At 42.8% G+C, this 24233-nt stretch overlaps 1 protein-coding gene across 1 annotated transcript in view; it reads right to left on the bottom strand.

The window, feature by feature from the left end:
- The window catches only part of CDHR3 (cadherin related family member 3), a 55961-nt gene that overhangs the window by 5720 nt on the left and 26008 nt on the right, over positions 1–24233 (bottom strand). The window contains exons 7-16 of the mRNA XM_053251919.1: positions 20689–20840; positions 19203–19392; positions 17597–17765; positions 14112–14214; positions 13874–13972; positions 11904–12133; positions 8294–8465; positions 5503–5747; positions 3227–3408; positions 47–60 (exon numbers count right to left, since the gene is read on the bottom strand). Of these exons, the coding sequence (XP_053107894.1) occupies positions 47–60; positions 3227–3408; positions 5503–5747; positions 8294–8465; positions 11904–12133; positions 13874–13972; positions 14112–14214; positions 17597–17765; positions 19203–19392; positions 20689–20840 (1556 nt within the window). The remainder of the gene's footprint in view (positions 1–46; positions 61–3226; positions 3409–5502; positions 5748–8293; positions 8466–11903; positions 12134–13873; positions 13973–14111; positions 14215–17596; positions 17766–19202; positions 19393–20688; positions 20841–24233) is intronic.

The following is a 24233-nucleotide window of genomic DNA, read 5'->3' as shown; positions in this document are numbered from 1 at the left end:
AATTCTATTTCAAGGAATGGTTAAAACCAAAGAAATAGATACATACCTGGCTTCTTTATCCTGTCATAAATAATTTTTAAAAAACCATATCAATGTTATTACTATGTTTGACCAGTTATTTGGCAATACTATATAAGCTGAAATGTGTGTGATTTGTATAGAATGAGTTAAAATAAATCTATAATTAATAAATGCAAGTTTGGGGGGATGGCAATTGCTTGTTCTCAGGGCCTAATTGGCAGAACCATAACAACAATATAAGCTGGCACGTATGGCAAAGTTAATGTAGTGTGCTCCTTGATACCACAAGCATGGCGTAGTTTTCCAGTGCTTTGCATAGTTTTTCAGTGCTTAGCAGTCACCTTATACTAGTGACTGCTATATCCCACTACTTTCTCCGCTTATTAGGGGTTAATTAGGTCTGATTATTTCTTCCCATTTTGGATGATTAGGGACTTCCCAGACAAAGAGTTTATAATGCAACAAATGTTTCCTTATTGGGTATTTGTTGCACAGGATCAGGAACCTTTTCTGTATGGAGAATACCACATTTTCTAAGCAAACTAAAATATATTGTTGTTCAAAAATACAAGCAAGACCACTGTGATTTTAAGTTCTGTCATGTGGTTACTCAGATGATGTCTTGGGCATATGTAAAACAATGCCTAAGACATCAGTGATGAGGAGTGACTCAAATGTCTCCCCTCTTCTCTAGAAGAACATATATTGGTGTGTTCTTGGTGTGGTGGAGGACGTCTCTCTCTCCCCACCACCATCACCACCCCGCCATTATTCCTCCTTACAAGCAACCTCTACAGGGAGACTATATCCATTAACAAGATTTTGCATGCTGTGGCTTCCAATAATGAGAGATATCAGTTTCGGCTGATACTTCAGCTATACCCATTTCTGGAGGTAAATGACCTTAAAACAGTGGTACATATGGTGGTAACTTGCAGACTTGACTACTGTGATGCACTCTATGTGGACTGTCTTTGTACATAGTCTGGAAACTACAGTTGGTGCAGAAGACAGCAGCCAGACTGGTCTCTGGGATAACCCGAAGTGACCATATAATACCAATCTTAAAAGAACCACACTGGCTGCCAATATGTTTCCAAGTGAAATACAATGTGCTGGTTATTACCTTAATGGCTTGGGTCCAGACCCTCCCACCTATTAAGATCGTCTGGGGAGGCCTGGCTATGGCCACTACCAGCTCGTTTGGTGGCTGCACAGGACTGGGTCTTCTCTGTGGCTGCACTGGGGCCCTGGAATTTAGCTTATGTACATCGCCTAAGGAGTATATACATTTGATTGATTGATTGATTGATTGATTAGGCTGGTGTTTTCTTTTCTTTTATATTATTATGAATTTAAGTTGTATCATTTATTATTGAAACAAAGAAAAAGAAAGGTTGGACCCAGGTAATTGTTTTTAAGGACCGTTGAAGATTTTATTATAGAGATATAATTTTCTGTGGTATACGCAATAGAGATGGGCAAATCGATTTGAATCTAATTGATTCGAGCTCAAATTGGGGTGATTTGAATGGTTCAAAATTGAATCGAATCACCCCTAAAATGGAGAGCCTGATTCAAGTATGAGTCTAATCACCTAATCAGTCTAATCATCAACTCTAATTGATTCAAGTGATTTGAGCGCCATATTGAGGCCATTTTTTCTGGGGAAAGCTGGTCTACCAATTGGGGCAGCTGGTAGACCAGCTTTCCGCCTTGGGTTTAGCATGTTGACCCCGTTGGAGGATTGGTCTACCTGGTAGACCAGTCCTCCGAGTGATTTATAGTAAATCAGAAATGCATAGAAGTTCACAGCTTGACATAAGCAACGCCATTATGTTTAACTAAATTCAAGGATCTGCTCTGCTAGAAGGATGCTTACTACTGTGTATTCTCTCTGGTAGTTTTCCATCCCCCACAGGTTAGAGTGACCATGGATTTAGAATGTAGAACAATTTTAAGATAAGGCTGTCTGTCTGCCTGCGTGCATGTTTGTGGTTTATTCTCTAATCTTAGCAAGTCATGATGACGTATTTGCTATGTGGCTGAACAACATGTTGTTCTGGAGAACAATTTTAAGAGTATAAAATGTATGCTCTCTGTATGGTCCATTGTCTTGTTTTGAGCATGAGCCAAACAATACCATTACTACTTGAGAGTAAATAAACCTTTGATCTTGTTATCTCATCTGGGCTGATGATTATTGGGCTCCATCTGCCCAGGAATGAACCTCCTTATTGGGGACAAGGTTACCCTGATACATCACGAGGAGGGACGAAACACTATGTTACCCACCAACCCCAACAGTAGACTAGCTCTCCCTTGAAAAACAGCACCATTTTGAGGCACGGATTTGGTGTGTCTGCCCACCATGGAGGGCTGATCTACCCGGTAGACTAGTCCTCTGAGGTGGTCCAATGCCCTAAGTCCAGGGCAGAGGGCTGGTCTACCTGCTCACCTCAATTGTTAGATCAGCTCTCCCCAGAAAAAATGCTACTTGAATCACTTGAATGAATTTGAGTGATTTGAGGTCATTTTGTCGAAACAGCCAGCTAAGCCTGCTGTTTTGATGAATCTATTCAAGGATTTTTGCAATTCAATCCAAGCTAGAATCGAATCACAAAATCCGATTCGTGAACATGTCTAATATACACTAATTAATTTTGTCCCAGAACATTGTTCTAAAACATTCTAAAGCATCACTAATTTATCTCAAACAAACAAACAAACAAAAATATGTAGTGTTGCACATTCCACACAGGTAACATTCCCATTCAATTCCAGGGAACATTTAACAGTTAATTTTTTACAGAAATTAACTGTATCCCTAACACAGATCAGATGATTGGGTGCTGCTGTAATACAGTTAATTTCTGCTACTGAAATTCATCTGATGCATTTTACTAGAGCGGTAGAAAATCCAGTATATGTTCCAATTACTGTTTCTCTTTACATGCTTTAAGAAAAGTTAAACTCTATTTTACCTGTATTAGTATTTTATGTGTGGGTTGTTTGCTTTTTAAAATTTTGGTATTTTAAAAAACGAAGTGCTGCTGTAAAATACTAAAATCATGAATTCTATTAACAATGTGAAACTCAAGATGCATTTTCATCTAAAAGATACTTTATACTTGTAACAAAAAATCATAGTCTGTCAGATCTTGATCAGTGCAAATCTATAAGAATGTATTGTTTGTTTACTTACAGCGGTTTTTTATCTGCCTTGGGTTTTGGTGGACAGTGGGTGCGGATGTATTTTGCCAGCAAGTAGATTAGATACCCCAGAACTCCAAGGAGCAGAAAGCTGCCAAGGCAAATGATGAAGGGTACATACCAAGCAGACACAAAATAGACGTTCTCTTTACTGGTCACAAGGGTAACACCAGGCTTTAAAAATAAAGTTTAAAAAGAAGTTTCTTTATTAGCATGGACCTAAAAATGTGCTGATAATGGAAGGAGAACGCTACAAGAGAAACTATATTTCTGGTACCTTTTACTCTATTAGTGGATTGGTGTTTAGAAACTTTGGATTATCCTGATTCAGGGATTTTCAAACATTTGGAACCTCTTAAAGGGCAATAGTATACTTCTGGTCAGCAACTACTTCTGCAGAAAGGTACTTTGAAGAGGAACTGAAGCCAGGGTTTCTCTCCCTGACCCCCACAATCTTCCACAGTAAACTTTCAATACAGCACGTAGCTGCCGTCCCATTCCCGCCACTTGCTTGTCTCTAGATTGGCAACTTGGGGGTGGGCATGCTGGTGATACCTTGACTGCACTAGTTCTGGAACCTTCCTTGGCTGATCCCTTTTGTAACCGAACCAATACAAAGCCAAAACCGAACCAATACAAAGCCATACATGAAGCCAGAACAATTTTTAAAAGATATCCCTACATTTCAAGAAATTTGGTATTATAGACTTGACTTGACTTTGCTGAAACTGAGCTCTACAAAGAACTCGGACCAAGAAATGAAATGAGAAAATTAAACAAAGATCTTCCAAGTATATGAAGAAATAATATCTCAAGAAATTTGGATTCCTGCTGTCTGCTTAATATTGCAGCTGCCAAAATCTTTCACTTTAACTTTTCATATGTTCCATGAGTAAGTCTCAGTGATTGCACCCACATCATATCCCGTTCTCATACAAAGCCTGTTACTTTCCCCCAGTTGTAATAAGGATAAAAACATACAGGGAGGGGAATGTTAACATTTCTTCTGCTGTCATCCTTCACGTGGACTAATATAATGGTCCTCGGGACATTTCTAGGATTGATTCACTGTTGCCCTTCCTTCCTGTATGCTTATGATACATTATGATGTGTCTGAACATAAGAACAGCCCTGCTGAATCAGGCCCAAAGCCTATCTAGTCCAGTATCCTGTTTCACACAGTGGCCCGCCTGTGGGCTCCCCAGTGGCATCTGGTGGGCCACTGTGTGAAACAGGATGCTGTGAGAGGCATGCCCTCTCTCCTGCTGTTGCTCCCCTGCAATTGATATTGAGAGGCATCGTGCCTCTGAGGCTGGAGGTGGCCCACAGCTACCAGACTAGTAGCCATTGATAGACCTGCCTTCCATGAATTTGTCGAAGCCCCTTCTAAAGCCATCTAAGCTGGTGGCCATCACCATATCCTGTGGCAGAGAATTCCATAGATTAATTATGTGCTGTGTGAAAAAGTACTTCCTTTTGTCGGTCCTAAATTTCCTGACCTTCAGTTTCATGGGATAACCCCTGTTCTAGTGTTGTGAGAGAGGAAGAAAAATTTCACTCTCTCCACTCCATGCATAATTTTATACTGTGGTGGGTTAGGGAGATTCTATTGACTGTATTTCCGTACATTTAAGATTTCTTTTAATGTACATCTTTGAAATGTCATTCATGTTTCATCACTATATTTTGCCACAACATACATTGTGCTATTTACAATAGTTATGTGTGAAGCCTAAAGGGTTTAGGTACAAAGTATTTCACAAGGATATAAAAGCTGCCTTGCTGGGTGAGGCTAGATTTCCATCTAGCACAGCACACTCACTCCAGCAAGTTGCAACAAGCACAGCCAGGGTGGTTAGAGCATCAGACTAGGACCAGAGGAACCTGGGTTCAAAACTCCACTCACTCAGCCATAATATTCTGCTTGACCTTGGACTGTTATGATCTATCAACTTAACCTACCCCACAGGGTTGTTGTGAGAATGAAATTGTGGGGGAGAGAACCATGCACACCTTGCTAAGCCATGATCACACACATCAAACATAATGGTCTATGTGCCAGTTTTCCTACATGGAAATGCTATTTCCTATATGGAAGTGTATAGGAAATGCAGAATGCATGAAGCAAGCATGCACTGAGGATCCACTCTGTTTATGACAAATGAATGATTGTGGAATTTGGAACACACATATAATCTATGTTTATGTCTCTTAAATGCCCCATCGAAATCACTCTGCATTTAACCTTCAGCATTTTAGCAAACTTACTGTAGTAGGGACCACAGTGGTTGGGTTTGGAATGACTTTTATGGTTAATGTCACTGTGCCGGTTTGAATGAGGGCTGCAGTTCTTTCTGTAGTTGATAACAAATTATCATCTGTTATGAAGACTTTCAGTCTGTAGATCCACATTGTATCTCGGCCTCTTTCATAGTCAAATGGAGATGTAAGTAATAGCCAGGAGACATTAGAGCCAGCACTTGGTGAAAAAGTGAAATGGTTATTCACGTTGCCTAAAAACAGAGCCAAAGAAAAATCACAGTTAAGAAATATATAGGAAAAAGCATGAAGAACGATATTGATTTAATTCATTGGTATGGGTGGATTCATGACATGACCACTTTGGTGATTGTTGCATAGACATCTTAATGCACAAGTTCTGCTCCCGATTCACAAGGATTACTTGTCATGAAAGGACTTACATAGCTGATGGCAGTTTCAGGCAACCAAGTTATTATGATAAACTTGCCAGCATCTCATCATATAGTAAATATGTTCATCATTGTTAGAAGTGAGAATTCTACAGCATTGACTTTTAGCATCACAGTAACTAGGGGTGTGCACAAAAACCAGCTGGCCCGGTTCAGTTCAAGTCCGAACCAGACCTAAACTAGACCAGTTTGGTTTTGCCCCTCTTCAAACCACCCCCTCATCAAACCACCGGTTTGGTTTGGTTCAGGGGGGTTCGCAGGTCATTTTTATGGGGGAAATATTTTTTAGTACTTATGCCCTATGGGGGGATTCTCCGAGGCCACAGGGGGAGGGGGTCCGCAGAGGTTCCCCCTCCCTCCTCTGGCCTTCCTCATGGCAAAATTCTTGCAGTTTGGGCATTCTTCAGCCCATTCTGGGACCTTCCCTCTCGTGGTGGCCATTTTGGAGGTGGCTGCACATGCGCAATGGACCTCTGCATGGCCTGGGTCATGATATTACAAGAGGGTAAGTACTAAGAAAAAAATTGCCTGTAAAAATGAGTTGTGAACCCCCAGAACGGCGGGGGGGGGGATTCAGTCCAGGGTCAGACAGAATGGGGTGGTTCGGTTCGACCCCGAACTGTCAAACAGAACCTGTTCGACATCAAACCTGTTTGCACATCCCTAAGAGTAACCTCTTTTGGCCACTAGAGGCATGAGGAGTTATGTTAATAGGTTTCTAAACATAGTTAAAGTCTGTTAAAATTATTCAGTTGTTGAAGGCTAGTGCTTGTTTGGGTATGTTGTTCTCTGTCTCTCTCTCAGTATGTAATATTTTGGTTTTGTGTTTTGAACTCAACCTACTATCTTCAGATAATTTCTTAGGCTAAACCTCTTTACCACCAGAGCATACTCTGCTATGCAAGGACTTTAATGTTTCTTCTCACACCCCTCAACAATCATAGGATCAGATGTTTATTTTATTTTATTTATTTATCATTAATCCCTATACCACTTTTCATTAAAATAATCCCAAAATGGTTTACAATATAATTAAAACAATGCACAATTAAAATACAAAAAATACAGATATTAAATACAAATATATATATATATATATATATATATATATATATATATATATATATAATATCTCTATTTAAAATTTTAAAAACCTATATAAAACAGCAACATACAAAACACAAAGAAGCATCAGCAAAAACTGTACACTCATTTAAAAGCCTAGGTAAAGAGCTACATTTTAACTTGTTTTCTAAAAACTGTGATGGAGGCTGAGGAGCAGATGCCAGCAGGGAGAGCCTGGGGGCAATGACTGAGAAGGCCCTGTCTAGCATGCTCAATGGCCGAGCTTCTGTCACCATCGGCATGTGCAGCAGAGCGCCATTGGATGATCTTGCCAAGCCAGACAGAAACCCTTGGGAGCAGGTGGTCCTTCAGATATCCAGGGCCCAAACCATTAAGGCTTCAAAGGTCAAAACTAGTACCTTGAATTGGACCCGGAAACAAATTGGTAGCCAGTGCAGCTCTTTCAGAATGGGTGAGATATGACCCCAGCAAGGAGCTCTGGATAAAATCCTAGCTGCTGCATTTTGCACTAGCTGCAGTTTCCGAATAGTCTTCAAGGGAAGCCCCAAGTAGAGTGGGTTGCAGTAATCCAGCTGTGACATGACTAATGGTGTGGGTAACTGTGGCCAGATCTACCTTCTCAAGAAAGGGGGGTTGTCGAAATCTGCCTTCTCAAGATATAGTCCTAAGTAATTAGATTCTCACTAAATTGTTTTACTAAAATGTTTTGCACATCTGTTTATCATAATTAAAATAGGTAGTAACAGACAGCCCACAAGATTATGCACAGCATCCACAGACTGATTCAGACTAATGCAACAAAGACCACAGATATAATGTGCAGGGATAAAATAATATCTGATAGACTTTCATTGCGACAGCTCATCATTCCAATATTTGTTTCACCTACTATATATTTACACTTATGTTTTATATGTACATGTAAAAATGTAAATATATGCAAGGGACATATACAAGTTTACAAATGTGTATACTATACAGGTACACATCAGGGAGCCAGAATTGTTTGCAGCTCCTTGCCGCACATGCAGCAAATAATTGCACAATATATAAAGCAGCCCTTAGAGAGAATGCAAAGTCCCATTTTATGACTCAAGGAATCTCCATTGTATAAAACCAAAAGTGCTCAAAGGATTCTGTTGGAATATAAACTAGAGATTTTGTTAAAAACGACCAGCAGCCAAAGAGACTCTCAAGCGCAATGACTTTTTTCATATACTGAGTACATGACAGTGAAATTCAGGAGTCCAAAAGTAAAGTACCAGAGTTAATACTGTAACGGAAAGATCTGGGACTTGAATCCCGATCTACACACTCAATACTGAAACCCTCAATGATGGTGCCAAACTGTTGGTCCACTGGAACCTCCAGCAAATATGAATTGGGTGAGCAAATGGGTTTTTCATCATTTGCTTCAAGAACATTAACAGTCACCTAAAAGGAAATAGAAAATATTTTAAAATAATCATCAGTACAATATCTTACCCTTTCTGCTCATTGGTAGGCCTTCACCACCACCACCATGACCCATCCCTAAAAATATTAGTTGAGCAGGCATAAATGGACTGCTCTGGCAGCCTTTTTATATGTTAGGATTGTGGGAGGGAAAGTCTCTGAGATCTTTTTAATGAATTGTTTTTTTAAAAAAAGAGAATAGCAAGACAGGTCAGTGGTCCTTCTAGCTTAATATATTCGTAAGAACAGCCCTGCTGGATCAGGCCAAAGGCCCACCTAGCCCAGCATCCTGTTTCACACAGTGGCCCACTAGATGCCACTAGAAGCCTACAGGCAGGAGTTGAGGGCATGCGCTCTCTCCTGCTGTCACTCCCCTGCAACTGGTACTCAGAGGCATCCTGCCTTTGAGGCTGGAGGTGGCCTATAGCCCTCTGACTAGTAGCCGTTGATAGACTTCTCCATTAAGTTATCCAAACCCTTCTTAAAACCATCCAGGTTGCTGGCTGTCACCACATCTTGTGGCAGAGAATTCATCTCTGAATATAGTCCTCCAGTCTCTCAGAAAGAGCTCTACATGTGTCAGGGCACTGGGAATACTTCATTGAAGAGATCCAGTGGCATTGGGAGGTCAGCAGCAGCCACAGTTCAGCTGCTGCCAGTGCCCCCGCCCCCCGCCACACACCCTGCATCTGACATCAGACGTCAGCATCTGACAGACGCAGGGGCCGTGGTTTTGCTCGTAAACGGTCTGTGCTGCCCATTTGTGAGCAAAAGCTGGCCAGCGTGGCATTCACAGCACGGCTGGGAGCAGCTCCCCCTAAAGGCAGGGAGAGCCACTCCCAGCCGCACTGCGAACACTGTGCTGGCCAGATTTTGCTCACAAACAGGGTGCGCAGCCCCGTTTGTGAACAAAACCAAACCCCCTGCGTCTGATGTCAGGCACAGGGGGTGAGGCGCAGCCCTTGAGCGCGGTGCCTGGGTTCTTTGAACCCATTTGCGCTATGGTGGCTCTGTGCCTGAAGATATCAGTAATAAAACTTGGGGCTTCACACGTGCAAACCATGCTCTCTATCACTGAGACATAAGTCCTTAATGGAAGTGACCCTTTAAAGCAGATTACATATCTAGTCACTTCCATTGCTTTTTCCATGTTGCCGAATAATAAATAGGGATCATGTTCTCATGATGAGCAAGATCACAGTTAACCGGCGTTTAACCAGAATTGCTAACCAGGATGGTTAGCAATCCCAGTTAAATGCTGGTTAACATCAGCTATTTAACCAGGATAGCCTGGAAATTCCAGATGCTCATGACATGCTCCGCAGGAGCATTCAGGGCTCAATGATCAAGTTTAACTCTTTAAACTCATGTATTAGGGCCAGGTGGATGCACATGATCTCTCCAGGGAGTTATTCACACATGGCTTAATGCCACAGGATATCCGAAGAATGAATCTACTTCGCAGTAGATTCGAGGCAGTTTAAGTTGGGGGGATTAGATGGACAGTTCATATAGCTGTGGGCTCATCCCCGCACTCCCTGCAATCTTTCTCCTATGTGCGTCCCCACTGCTTGCTCCAGTTTTTTCCTCCAACCAATCAGATCCCAGGAGGAGGCATGAGACACCTCCCTTCAGTTTCACCTTTTTTTAGTTTGTAAACCAGCCGGATTTCCACAAAATTGACAAGTCAAAACAACAGAACGCTTAACCCCAACCTGACCCGCATCTTTGATGGTCTTTATAATTAACTTGCCTTTGTGAAATCATTGCTATCTCTCTGTGATGAAGAAATATTAGCTGAGCCACAAACAGCTCAGGTTACATATAACCTGCAGTCTCCATAGTTAAGCTTCCAAACATCTGCATATGTAAGCTGTGTTCCTATGGTGATCAGACTTGAAAGCATAGGAAGACCCACATTTTGCATGTGCTTGCATTTAACTCAGGAATTTCTCCCTCCCCCTCCCTTTCTGGACTCCCTTCATAGAATAGCATCAATCTACCACAGCCCCTCCCCGCTGCCCCCAGCACTTGCAATTGCTAATCACTCCGAGAACACACCAGACTGAGCTGTCAAACTCTCCTTTGCTGACACTTGGTGTTACGGAAGTCCACCCAACAAACTTTTAAAAAAAACTAATATGAATACTAATAATACTAATAAATACTACTACTACAATAACAATAACAATGATGATGATGATGATGATGATGATGACTGACATGATGAGCAGCAATATGGCTCTGTAATGCTGCACCCAAGGACTGCTGTGGACTCATAAACCAACCCCAACACTGTTGAGAAAGAGCAGTTGTGCAGCAGCACTTCCTCATGTTGAACCCATCGGCACTACTCCAGCTCCACCCCTACTTTTGCAAGGTAGCTTTGAGAGGGAGGGACAATCAAAGAGCAAAACTGGAGACAATGAAGGCTGAGGGGGTGGGCTGGGCAGCTGACACAGCCGTCGTAAATGAGCCCAAGCTTACCAAACTTGTAGAGAACTCTTGGGAAAGGCCTGAGCTCCCCGCCCCCAATAATTCTTAGAAGCAGCTCAGAAAAGCCAGTCCTAATCTAAATCAAAATGGGCACGTTTTGCCCACTTCTAGTTTCAAGACCTTTCACTGCCTAAACCTCAGCGCAGTACAAGTAGCCAACTCTTTTCTCAGTAGGACTGGCCGGGTGTTCCAGTCATGCAGAGTAAATCCATATAGGTGGAACAAGATCTTGATAGTAGGTCCTATCCATACACACAAGCATTGGACTGTATACGTATAGTTCCCACACATAACTGTGTGTGCATGCATGCGTTCTGTATGCATGGTCAGGAATCCTGCAAAAATCAGATTCCCAAGTATATGGATAAGCCTACATGCTGTAACTGTGTAAGGACTGTATACATATTCTAGTAATGAAGGTTACTCCACTCTAATGGAATTCAGGAGTAGCATTATTTATTATTTTATTTTATTATTTTTACATTTTATATCCCACTCTTCCTCCAAGGAGCCCAGAGCGATGTACTACATACTTAAGTTTCTCTTTCACAACAACCCTGTGAAGTAGGCTAGGCTGAGAGAGACGTGACTGGCCCAGAGTCACCCAGCTAATTTCATGGATGAATGGGGATTTGAACTCGGGTCTCCCTGGTCCTAGTCCAGCACTCTAGCCACTACACCACGCTGGCCCTTGCATCCATCATATGCTTTCCCTACATATATGTCCACATAGCCCAATTGTTTTTTAGCCAGATACAGCATAAAAATTAACAGTGCCAAGGCTGCAGATCTAAAGCAGCCTGGACACTGTTAAGAAAAAGTGGTTGCACAAGCAGCACCTCCACATGTGTTGCAATGGGGGAAAGTGAGGAAGCGCTGCCACATATTTTAGAAGTTGGTACATGCTGGCATTTTACTCACTGACACAGTAGAACTCCTTCCCTCGTTGTCAGAAGCCTGCACAGTGAGAAGGTACTTCTTCTTGGTTTCATAGTCTAATTTAGCAACATTTTTCACAATGCCCTCTATAGGATCAATCCAGAATACTTCTGAGTAGTAAAGGGTGCCTCCTCCAGCCACAATCGAATAGGATATTTTAGAGTATGAGAAATCTTTGTCTGTAGCATTTACTATTCCGATGTTAGAATCAGCTGAAATAAAACAGCATTTGAGAAACACACACTAGAGATGTGCACAAACTATTTTTGGAATTCGATTTGACCTCAATTTGAATTGCAAAAAATAGAATCAATTCATTGAAACAGCCGGCCATTACCCTTGCCCTCAGTGTGACAAATCAAATTGGGGGGGGGGCGAGATTGGGGGGGGATTGTGTGTTTTACCCATAGGGAACAATGGGAAACTCAGATCACCCCATTGTTCCCCATGGATATGTCTTAGGGACACCAAAGTCAGTTGAGTGATAGGGCATGATGCGTGCTACCTACCACCAAACCCACAAAAGAAATGAGCAAGCAGGCAATTAAAAAAAAAAATTAAACTTAAAACAAAAAACAGAATAACACCCAACAGCATCCTGTGAAGGTTTAGGTTAAAAAAAAATCACCAGGTTGCCCATTTATTTTGTGGGTTGGGTGGTATGTAGCACCCATCATGCCCTACCAGACAACCCACTTTGGTGTCCCTAGGACCTACCCATGGGGAACAATGGGGTGATTCGAGTTCTCAATTGTTTCTTATGGCTGGAACAAGTACTGTGCACGAATTCTGCAACCTTCCCTTAAAAAACATTTCAGAAGAGAAGCACACACAGTCCCTCCCAACACAGAACAACATATTATGCCAGAAACACAGTCCAAAGATGGCCAAAAAAGAATGACCCAGAATCCTCTGCTAGAAACAGTGCCTGTGCTGCAGTAACATAATTGGCACAAGTTGCTCTCTCACACAAAATTATGACTCCATCCTTACTTGCAACAGCTGCCACAGCAGCACCCTTAGAAGCAAGCATAGACATAAGCTCAACTACAGCAATGTCTTCAGCCACATTTTGACTGAGTGACTACACCTTGCAATGCAAGTTGCAGATTGCAGAGCAGACCAGAGCAGTGATTGAAGCACAAGTTACTTTCAAGGCTGCCACAGGAAGAAGAGCTTCTTCCCTGACAGGGTGGGACTGGCTACAAGCAAGAATGGGGCGGGGGGGGGGTGTTCAAGCAGCACCCAGTTAAAGCCACTGGTGCTCCTGGTACATTTAAAAAGAAGAAGAAGAAAATAAAAGCAGTTGTTTGCACTGCAAATTAAAAGGATTTTTTTTTTAAAAAAAAAAAAGAGAGATTTTTAAAAAGAGATAGACAAGCCCAGCAGGCATGCTCTCAAAAGAATGTCAAATCCGTCATTAGCACAAACAGTCTTAAGTTTTCTTTCAAAAATGGTAGCTGTGGAAGAGGGCTGATCTGCATTGGTGGGGATAAAGTGTTAAGTCCCACCACCACTACCACGGACAGTTTTTAAGAAAGTAAACAGGTGCCTGAAGCATGGAGGGAGGCCAAGACGAGTGGCTGAACCAACATTTGATTTACTGGTGTGTAGCTGTCATACAAACTGAAACTGGGGAGACCTGCTGTGGTATCTCCTGTTATATATGACATCTGTCTTTACAATAACATACAGAAATTCTCAGTCCTTCCACAAAGCCGTCATTGCTGTTTGTCAAGTATTAAACAATATGAGACTTTATGTTTGGGTAAGGGATTTATGGCCTAGTACAATCAGGGATGGTTTTGAAACAGGGCTGCACCATTTCAGCCCTCTAGCTGTCGTTGGACTACAACTCCCATCATTCCCAGCCACAGTGGCCAATATGCAGGCAGTTGTGCAGCCCTATGAACCATACATACATTTTGCAACTTTGCATATACAGTACTTACTTGCTTCTATTTCTGACACATTGAACACATACAAAGGGCTACTGAAGACTGGTTCAAACTCATTGACCGGCAGTACTCTGATATAAATGTACAGATTATCTGTAAACACAGTAATTAATAAAGCATGAGAAGTGAAAAACAATTGTGAACCATATTGAAAAAGAGAGCTCTTCTTCTAGAAAAAAAGAAGAAGAAGAATATAGGAAAATTCCAAGAAAAGAATAAAAGAGATACTTGCTAGGAAAGTTAGGTGGAACAATATCCTGCACCACAATGTTCAGTATATATTCACACAGTGCTGCTCCATCTGCTGCATTTTCAAGGTCCAGATTGCCTATCAACTGGATTAAAAGGAACATAATTGTATTTGCTAGTTGTATAAGGTGTGCAAACAACCACAGTTGGATTGTCCACACACAATTACCTTTACCTTTACATCAGGAAGTTTGGCTCTACTAGTCCTCCTAGTTCTTAGAAAGCAAATGAAGGCCTTTTAAAAAGGACATTTGGGCTGTCCTCTATGTCATGCTATCTGAATTATTATATATTATATACTAGCTGGGCCGGACACAGAGCATCTGTGCCTCCAGCCGGCCCACTCACCACCGCTGTTCCCCCACCCCACACACACACCACCACCACCACACCAGAATGTTTGATTTTTTGGCTGGCAGGCCAGTTGCTCCCTCCCCCCACCCCCACACACTTTCTGGCTTGTGAGCCAGCCGGAAAGCGGGCCCGCCACCTCCTCCCACCCCCTCCTCCTGGCAGGCGGCTGGGCCAGGCCGGCCCGCCACCTCCTCCGGCCGACTGATGGCTGGGCCAGGGCCAGGCTGGCCCGCACTGCCACCATTGTCTCCCATCCCCATTGTTATCCCCCAGGCAGCTGCTCTCACGAGAGCGGCCATGCATAGGATTAGCGACAGGTACGTTTAAGAGAATTAAATATATTGATGGTCTTAAGTCTAATCCTGTGCATGTTTACTCAGAAATAAATCCCACTTTCCCCCAATGACATTTATTTCCAAATAAGTGTGCATAAGATTACAGCTTTTGTGTTGTATTTATAGCTACAATATACAGGTGGACCTAATTATCCGTGGGGGTTCCATTCCCCTCTGTGCCATCTGCCTAGATAGCCAATAGAATGTGGCCTCATTCCTGTGGCTGCAGGAATGTGGCTGCAGTTGTGACTGAACATTTTTGGAAGTCCAGAGACCCACAAATACCCCAATAGCCACAACTTAGCATGGAGTTTCTTGCCTCCATCACCAGCCTGGCTGCTCTTGGTGGCGGTGCCAGTCATGGATGGTGAAGTGGTGTTCGAACACAGATACTGCATGGCTGCTTGCGATTTCAAAAGCAGAGGGTTTGAGGAGCAGGGTATGGTCCAAAGGCCGGGGGGGGGGTAACTTTAAGGGCAGGGGAAGTGCTTTTATCCCTCCATTTCCCCCACCAGCATCGTGTATTCAAATAGTCCAGCAGGGTGGCAGCATATCTCCCTGCCGCCCCATTGCTTCCTCGGACCAGAAGTGACCAGAAGTTCCCCGTGCTCATGCGCACATCATACATTTGAATACACAGTGCCGGCAGGGAAAACGTGGCAGGAAGGGTAAGAGCACCCTCCCCACCCTTAAAGTCAGCCACCCCCCTCGCCTTCGAACCAGTTTGAATGCTTATCCATGGAACCTGTTAAGCACTCTTAGGATGGAGTTCCATGCACATCCCTAGAGCAGGGCATGGGTCGCCAACCTGGTCTCTTCATGTGAGGGAAAAGGAGGAGGGATGGGGGCATCTGTCGCATGCATCCAAAGCCACCAGTGTGCAGGAGCGGTGTGGTCATCGACCTCATGCACGCCGAGCAAGTGCAGTGTGGAGACCAGCCCTCAAGGCCGTTTTACAAGTAACAAATTTGCTTTGCCAGTGCCAGTCTTAAAACAGCAGGCATTGTTTGCACAAGCCGATGCTAGGCAGGAAACAGCACCAAGGACACTTAATATGTGCAATGCTGAAAGATTAATGGATGGGCTTCTGGGGAACAAATCTGGCCCTACAAGCTACATTGGTGGGATAAAGAGCCCAATGTTGGAAACAGTAATGTCTTGCAGCTCTGGCTTCTGGAGGAATTATTTCTGGAGAAATAATCTGTGACATCTGTTATTGTGGCACGCCCTGTTATTCCATTCTTGTAAGGAGAGACCAAATGTGCCTTTTGGGGGGACTAATACTGGGTTGTGAGTCCACCCCTCCCCCATCACCCCGCCATATCCCCACTTTGAGGTGTTAATAAATAACTTTATAGCCAATGGGACAGGAAAGGAAAACAATGGTCCTTTGAAGGCCGCTGGTGACCAAAGTTTCCCTCCTCCCCTACTACTTGACTATCTTCCCTTCTCAACTCTCCCTTGATAGATAGACTCACTTTTTGGACACATCAGTAGTCCTTGCTTGGCAGGAACCGGCCGTGTTTGTGGTTCTTGAAACCTGTTTCCTACATCAAACTCACAAAATACATCCCTGTCTCCTTTTGTGTCCCTTCACATATCCACTCGCTTGGGCCCCGCTGATGTCCATTGCCCGAGGGTATATTGGCACAACAGACTTATTCCTTAGACCATGGCCACATCACACATTAATGCCTTAGCCCACTGGCACATTGGCACGGTGGCATATTTGTGAAATCTCACGAACCAGAATCCCACAGTGCATAATACAAGCATCATGGAAAACAAGTGGGACATTGTGGAAGGAAGCTGCCTGCATGAAAATACATCCATGTAGAGGCCCTTGTTCTAAAGATGGAAGGATGCAGGGCCGAGGGTGATAGAAACATGTGTGCTGAGGAATATGTTCCATAATTTGTGCTACTAGGGCTCAATGTGTTTTTGCATAAAGCCCTGCAGTGATGAATTGTCAGGGACCTCCCCCTCTGTCTCTGTCTCATTCTAACTTCCCTTTAGTGCCAAGAAACATCTGAGGCTCAAAACATGCAGCAGAAACTGGGCATTCACCAATGTATTTCTTTCGCTTTAAATGCAGGAACTGCAGGGACGCAGCATCCCTGTTGCCAAGCAGGGGCAGGAGGAGAAAGGAGACAGCAGAAGGTGGGGTGTCAGCGCAAAGAGGTGGCCAACAAGAAATGTGGCTGCCCTTAAACTGATGCATTTCTGGGCTGCTCTGAGCTGACTTTTCGATGGTAGCAGGAGGAGCTTGCATGCAAAACCCTGGTTACAGTGGTAACAAAATTGAGATGACACAGTGTCGCCTTCTAACCTCAGGTTTCAGCAGCAAAACTCACTACAAACTGAAGGTTCAAATTCAGATTTGGGAGTAAAAATGGAGCTGCAGTTGGGTGACAAAACTGCAGTTTCACGCATTCGGATAACCACAACCTCAAACCTCTGTCATGTTTACCTATGGTCTGGCGTTTTGTCTGAATGTGGCCTATGTTTCAGCATGGAAGTTAGAGTGTGACTGCATTGTACCTGGCCACACTGAGAATAACTGGTGCAATTCAGACCTCATTTTCAGGCTAGACACCAATTAGAGCCCCAAATTCATCTTTTTTCCTTCACTTTAAAGTTGGAGAATCTCGTTATGGAGGCACAAAGCTTCCCATGACATTCTTCATAAGAAAAGGAAGCTATTGTCCCAGCATTCTTCTTCAACTATAACATATAATTAACTGACCTTAGTTGATAGAATTACCAATAATTAGCTGACCTTAATTCTTCCAGAGCCAGGTGGGTCTTGTGTGAATTTATTACTTCCAACTCCAGACAGTCCAGTGAAGTTAAACAGGTTGTTTGGTGACTCTGCATCAACATCCTCACAAAAATTTTTCAAGTCAATAATGATTGTTCCAGTGTTGTTTGTTTCATAAATCTCCGTTCTGCTGAAAAGGAATAAATGACCTAAAGTGGTTGTTCCAGGCTTTCTAGTACTGACACAGCACAACACCTTTCCTAAATGCTTAAAGTATTTCACATGTGCCATCTCAGTGATGTATTTCTCTGAGGGCATGGCCATATGGGACCAGGGATAGTACACTAACAAGACTTGTGCAAAAAGCCATTTGGTGCTTCTGACACAGAATTTGTGCAGAGACCACAGGGGCAAGGCTGGTGATACTGGTCACAAGGAAACATGTGCAAAATCACATTCAGAATCCTTCTTTCCTTCCACTATTGTTTCCCACATTTCCTGGTCTGCACTAAGAGACCAAACAAAAGCATGAGAATCTCCTGGGTGGGCATGATTGCTGTAGTTGTGCTATGTTGCACACACAATGAGAAGCTCAGCAAATGTCCCCAAGAAAGGGCCTTTCCAGGTGATTGAAAAATCACATGGATTTGCCCCCTTTCTCAGTATCCCATCCCAAAAATTATATGTGTGGATGGAGGGGACAACATAGTTTTGCTATTTGGTTTTGAGATAGCAGGCAAAACAACCAAGAACTGCAACTGTTTTTTTCCACATCAGTCCTTTAACACTGAATTGCAAACTGCCCTTTGAAGCTACGTTTCAAAAGCAGCTTGTGGTATGATGTAGAGGGACTAGAATTAAGGAGGGAAAGATATACTCTCATTGGTGTGAATACAAATAAGACAAATATTTATATACCGCTTTTCAACAAAAGTTCCCAAAGTGGTTTACATATACTGTATATATGTAAAGGGCTCACAATTTTAAAAAGTGCACTTTTGTAGATTGTAGCCACAGTAATCTTAGAGATATAGTAGGCTTTCAAAACTGTCAATCACCTGTCTATGACAAGACCAAACAAAAGCATGAGAATTTCCTGTGTGAACATAATTGCTGTAATTTCAGCCATTGACTAAGATGTCATAGAATATTTACAAACAATCTATGGGAGGGAAAGCTTTGCCATTGATCACTGGCAAACCGGTATCTTTCTGAAAAGTCTGTGCAGCCCTCATGGGACTCAGACTCAAATAGGGCTTTTGCAAGGAGAGGAGAGGAGAAAAGTAAGGCTCCCTCCTCAGCCTGTCCAGTGCTGCATCGCAAGCCTTGTGGGCAGTTAGTTTCCTGGTTGTGCTTGCTAGACTGGTGCTCTTGTCCTGCCTTCATACATCTGCACAGCATAGCAGTCAGTAACAATAAATTGTTATTTCTTGTTCAGGCAGGGTTTGTTTGTTTGTTTGTTTGTTTGTTTGTTTGTTTCGTTCAATGAATCAGTTATTATGAATTCATTATACAACAGGAGTAACAACTTGACATACTGAACACTATGCTAAGAAGAATCTAGGGGTTATCATCACTGCCCAAACTTTGTGAGGAAGTTGATAGAACACAAAAATATTCAGACCTGAAATTATATTTTGTACATGTTGGTGGGTTATCATTCTTATCTTTAATGGTTATAACAATTGTAGTTTGATTACTTCGTCCACCATCAGGACTATCCACAACACGAATTACCAAAGTAACATTGGGCTGGTTTCTGAATGGCCCTGTGTCTCTGTCTATTATTGCAGCCACTTGAATCTCACCAGTTACTAAGAAAAAAAATTGAAGAGAAGTCAAAAATTATTTTAATAGAAATGTTGTAAATATTTCTAATCACACACGCAAATGTCTTCTGTGATTGATACAATATCCTCAATAAAGGATATTGTATTTATTTGAAAGTGAATTAAATTATTTCATATCCTATGTATGTTTGGCTCCATACATCAGAATCTCTTGTATTCTCTTACGCATTCAGTATTGCTGCCTGTCAAGGCTGAGCTGTGGGCAGTGGCCACTAGGTGGCACAAGACCAGAAGTGAGGCCTGGGAGAACCAGGCAACTGGTCACAGAGTTCAGGGATAAAAACTAGGAGCCAAAGATTAGGAACATGCCAGAAGTCAAGCCAAGCAGATAGATCAAGCAAGAAACAGACCTTGAAACTGAGGTAAAGTCTGCTTCTTATTGTCTGCAGGGAAGCCAATAACAAGTCTGTTATTGTCATTGTATAGTGCCTGTGCTTTCAATAGCTGCTGCACTGTGGCAAGTCACCACAAGGGGCAGTGGTAAACAAAGCCTCAGTCTCAGGGAATGCTGACACAGTTATATCAGAGGGCTTTGTGGAGAAGGCAAGCAAGGTGGGGCAGGGCAGCTTGTCCCCTCCACTTTCTCATCCGTCCATTGCCTAGTTCAGTCAGGTGATGGATGGACAAAAGGAGGAGGAGGCTGGCAAAGTGTACCCTGGAAGGGGGAGGTGAGGGGAAAGAGGATGGGAGGGGGCAATGGCAAGAGGCAACATTGCCATTTACTTTGAGCCAGCTTTGAATAGCTGTGTATTTCCTTATGCATATGAGGGCAACATGGCACATCTACCTCACCAGCATGCACACTATTAATATTCATAGAGGTCATTTCCAGGAATATGCCTAGGAATGCTACATCATTAAAAAAAATAGTAGCCCCACATTGTATGCATGTTACAGGAAATGCCCAGAAATGCCCCATTTAGATATGGACCTCTATAGTTGGGAAAGATCAGGGGCACCATCTCCACAAAAACAGTGGCTCTCCATGTAGTAAAATTCACACCTGAAGCCTTTCAACTTCACTTGAAAATCAAAATATTTTTGCTAAACCCAATATTTGCAAGAGTGCTATATAGAGAGGGCAGCAGGCAGGGGGTCTTCTTCCTTGTGTTTCAGATGACATGGAAGTGTTCCTTGAAGTGGGGTCTCCAACTGGTAGATCAGGCCATATATATATCGAAACAAGGGCTCAGTAATGAGAACTAGATGTGTGCCTTGCCTTTCAACACCCCTCATGATTTAGTGCAACAGAATTACTACCTGGATCTATGGAGAAATTAGGAATCACTTCAGGAGGACTGAGGCTGTAGCGGAGGCTGCTAATATAAACATCATCTGGATCCTTGGCCTTTATTGTGGCAACAATTGTTCCTGGTTTACTTTCTTCTTCAATCTGGAAATCTCTTTTTTCTCTATATAGAATATAAAGCCACAAACGTGCAGGTTAGGTTGTTCAGTTTTCCCTTACATTATTTAAACCAAACAAACATCTTGGTTTGGAAAAATGAATTACCCTCTAGAGTGACAAAAAGGTGCCCATAGTGTTGGGAATCCTCTCTGGTAAGAGAAACCCTTTTTCATTATAGCAGAGTGCACAGAGGCACCACACAGCAGAATTTGGTTAGGCATGTGTGTATGCTGAGAGTAAAGTAACTTGGAGCCAGTTCATAGTTTCAAATCAATGTAAATGGCATTTATTAGAGAACTCCATTCTAGATAGGAAAGTGAGGAGTTAGGATCTCTAATCTATCTATCTAGCTGGATGCAGATGGATTCTGGATTTCTGCACAAATGGTGCAGGGGAGAGGAGCTTGCATGTTGCAAGGTAGAAGGAACAGGAAGAGAAGGAAGAGGGAAGAGGAAGTGCAAAGCAGGAAGGAAGGAAGTTAGTCCCTAAGAGTAGCAATCTACATTCCAAAGGGATAGTGTCAGAGCAGTAGAGAAGGGATGACCAATGTCTTGACCCTCTAGCCCTCTGTCTCACTAGTCTGTCCTCCACTGTCTATGAGACAAGAGACAGCACAAAGTCCTTCACTTCCAACACATAGTTGATCATGAAGCAGATATTTCCCCCACCCAAGCTTCCTTTGATTATTTTGAATATAGAAACTCACTAAGACTGTCAGGCATTTTCTTAAAAGAGGCACTACCCTTTTTCTCTTACCTATGCAGGAATGCCTAAGATGGCACCTGCTGTGACATGTTCATGCATCATAGGACCATAAGAAGCTGCATTATATAGAGTCAGACCATTGGCCCATCTCACTCAGTATTGTTTACACACAGGTCACTCAGTATTATCTACACACAGTATTGTCTACATACAGGCAGAGCCAGCCAAATGGCGACCTGTGTCCAGCCCCACTTGGCGGCCCCTCTAGTTACGCCCCATGCGTGTGACATCATGCACACTGGGGCATGGCTCGGGCTCCGGAAGAGCCCTGAGCGAATTCCCGCTGCCAAGCGAGCTCTCCCCTGTCCTTTTCAGGCAGCACTTGCTGCCTGACAGCATGTAAGACAGGATCTCGGTGGAGGGAGAGAAAGAGAAATACATGCTGTCAGGCAGTAAGCACTGCCTGAAATGACAAGGGGAGAGCTCGCTTGGGGCTCTCCAGAGCCTATGCGTGGGGAGTTTGCTCAGGGCTCTTCTGGAGCCCAAGCCATGCCCCCTTGCAGGCTTTGGTGGCTCTTTTCATTGGTGGCCTGGGTTCTTTGAACCCATTCGCACAATGGTGACTCCGCCCCTGTCTACACAGACTGGCAGTGGCTTCTCCAAGGTTGCAGGCAGGAGTCTCTCTCAGCCCCATCTTGGAGATGCCAGGGAGGGAACTTGCAACCTCAAATAAAAACAAAATATGTTTTCTTCACAAATATTACTTTTATTCATATGCAAATCTATAAATGGGTTAATCAACTAAAACTTATATGATTAATCAACATAGGGCCAAACTAGACGTGAATTTAGTCATGTCACGGGCCCTGACGTGCTGACTTTCCTCCACTGTAGAGAGGATGCATAGAGAGGCCTTATACAGATTTACCCCTCCCCTCCCCTCTCCCAGTGTGATCGTAATCTGGAGTCTAATCCAGGTTGACCCTACACTAGGGTGCTACAACTGAAGTCCTTGTATCTGTGCTACAATCCTGATCCAAACTGAGCTCTTTCTGTGCTTTTTACAGGGAAAAAAGGAAGCACATCAGGACCAATTATTGCTGACATGATCAGGAAAATTTTAATTTCAATGGGACTACTCTGAATACTTGCCTACTCCAATCCAGCAGTATGCATGGGTGCTGAGCACAAATAGCATACCTTAACAATTAATTTGGGTTTGGAAATATATAAATCGAGCATAATTCGTAAATGTTTCTAAGAGCTTTACTGGCTTTACCCAGCTGTGTTTTTAATGTGTGTCCTCAGGGAGCAGTTTTTAAAATAATCAGTCATATTTGAGGTTGATTAATAGTTTTATTGGGCTGTTTTGTATGTTGCTTTTAATTCCACCAAGTTTAATTTCATTGTGTCTTCTTTCTCAGTAAATGGCAGAAAATTATTGTAGATACAATAAATGTGCTAGATTTCTCAGGGAGTCATTTGATAAATTTGCATTATTCCAAGGACTACATACAAATGTGAAAAGCACGTTCTATGACAGTGATCTTCATTATTCTTCAAGTGGTGGCCGCCTTGGCAAAAAGATCATAAATGCAAGAGCCATTTCTCACTTCCGTACAGGCTGAGAGTTGCCCTTTAAGGGAAACAGAACCCTCTTGAGCTCCATCACCACCTTGGAAGGTATACATGGAGCATTGGAAGTGGAGTCCTGCCCATTGTCTTTCCCCATAGAGCTCTAGACCTCCCTGTTCTTCATGTGTGCCTTCCAAGATGGCACTGGGGCTGGAGAGGTCTCGGTTTGCCTTAAAAGGGTTCCACCTGCACTGGACAAAGTACAGCACTGCATGGTGGAAATAGTTGCCTCCACATGGTGCCAGGAGGACTGTGTGGAATTTGCCTTCAACTGAAGCTCCACACAGGCCTCATAAACAATTAGTCAGGGAGCCCCACACTTAGGGAGCATGGGATTTGCCCATAGCTCCCAAGGCTTTCAATGAAGAACACTGTTCTATAACACAGAAATCAAAGAAAACTATGCAGGAGCTAGTAATTCTTTGACATTAAAAAAAAGGTTCTTCATGTGTATATTTATCTAACCGCTTGGTTCCAACTCATCCAGCTTGCTCACTGGAAAGGTTCCATGTACTTCTTTTGGCCTATAGAGGATCAATTTAACAAAAAAATCAAGCAAGTGAAATCTTGGCTTTTTACCCAGGCTTTTATATGAGTTTGTTGTTGTTGTTGTTGTTGTTGTTGTTGTTGTTGCTGTTGCTGCTGCTGCTGCTGCTGCTGCTGTGTATTTTTTGGTCTTCTTGTGTGTGTTTTTAAAAACTTTTAATTAGATTTGTATTTTTATATTCCAATTTAAAATTTTATTGCGTAACTGTTTTATATTGTTTTAAATATTTTGTAAACCACCTTGAGATTGTTTTAATGAAAGGCAGTATAAAAATCTATAAATAAATAAATCTCCAATAATTTATAATATCTGTAAATTCAAGAGATATCGGGCTGTTTCAGATGCAACGCAGATCCTCGGATAAATTTAAGAGTCCCAGCTGTGCTTTTCTGATTGAATGTACCTCTCTAATTCACCCGAGTTCATCGTGGCCAAACCGAGTTTTGAAACCAAGGTGTATAGTTCGCTTTTCTGTTTTAAGCATGGCTCAATTAGCCTTCATGTTGCATC

Source organism: Hemicordylus capensis, chromosome 5 (genome assembly GCF_027244095.1).
Source record: "Hemicordylus capensis ecotype Gifberg chromosome 5, rHemCap1.1.pri, whole genome shotgun sequence".
Taxonomy (NCBI): Eukaryota; Metazoa; Chordata; class Lepidosauria; order Squamata; family Cordylidae; genus Hemicordylus; species Hemicordylus capensis.
This window is presented reverse-complemented; position numbering and strand designations above follow the sequence as displayed.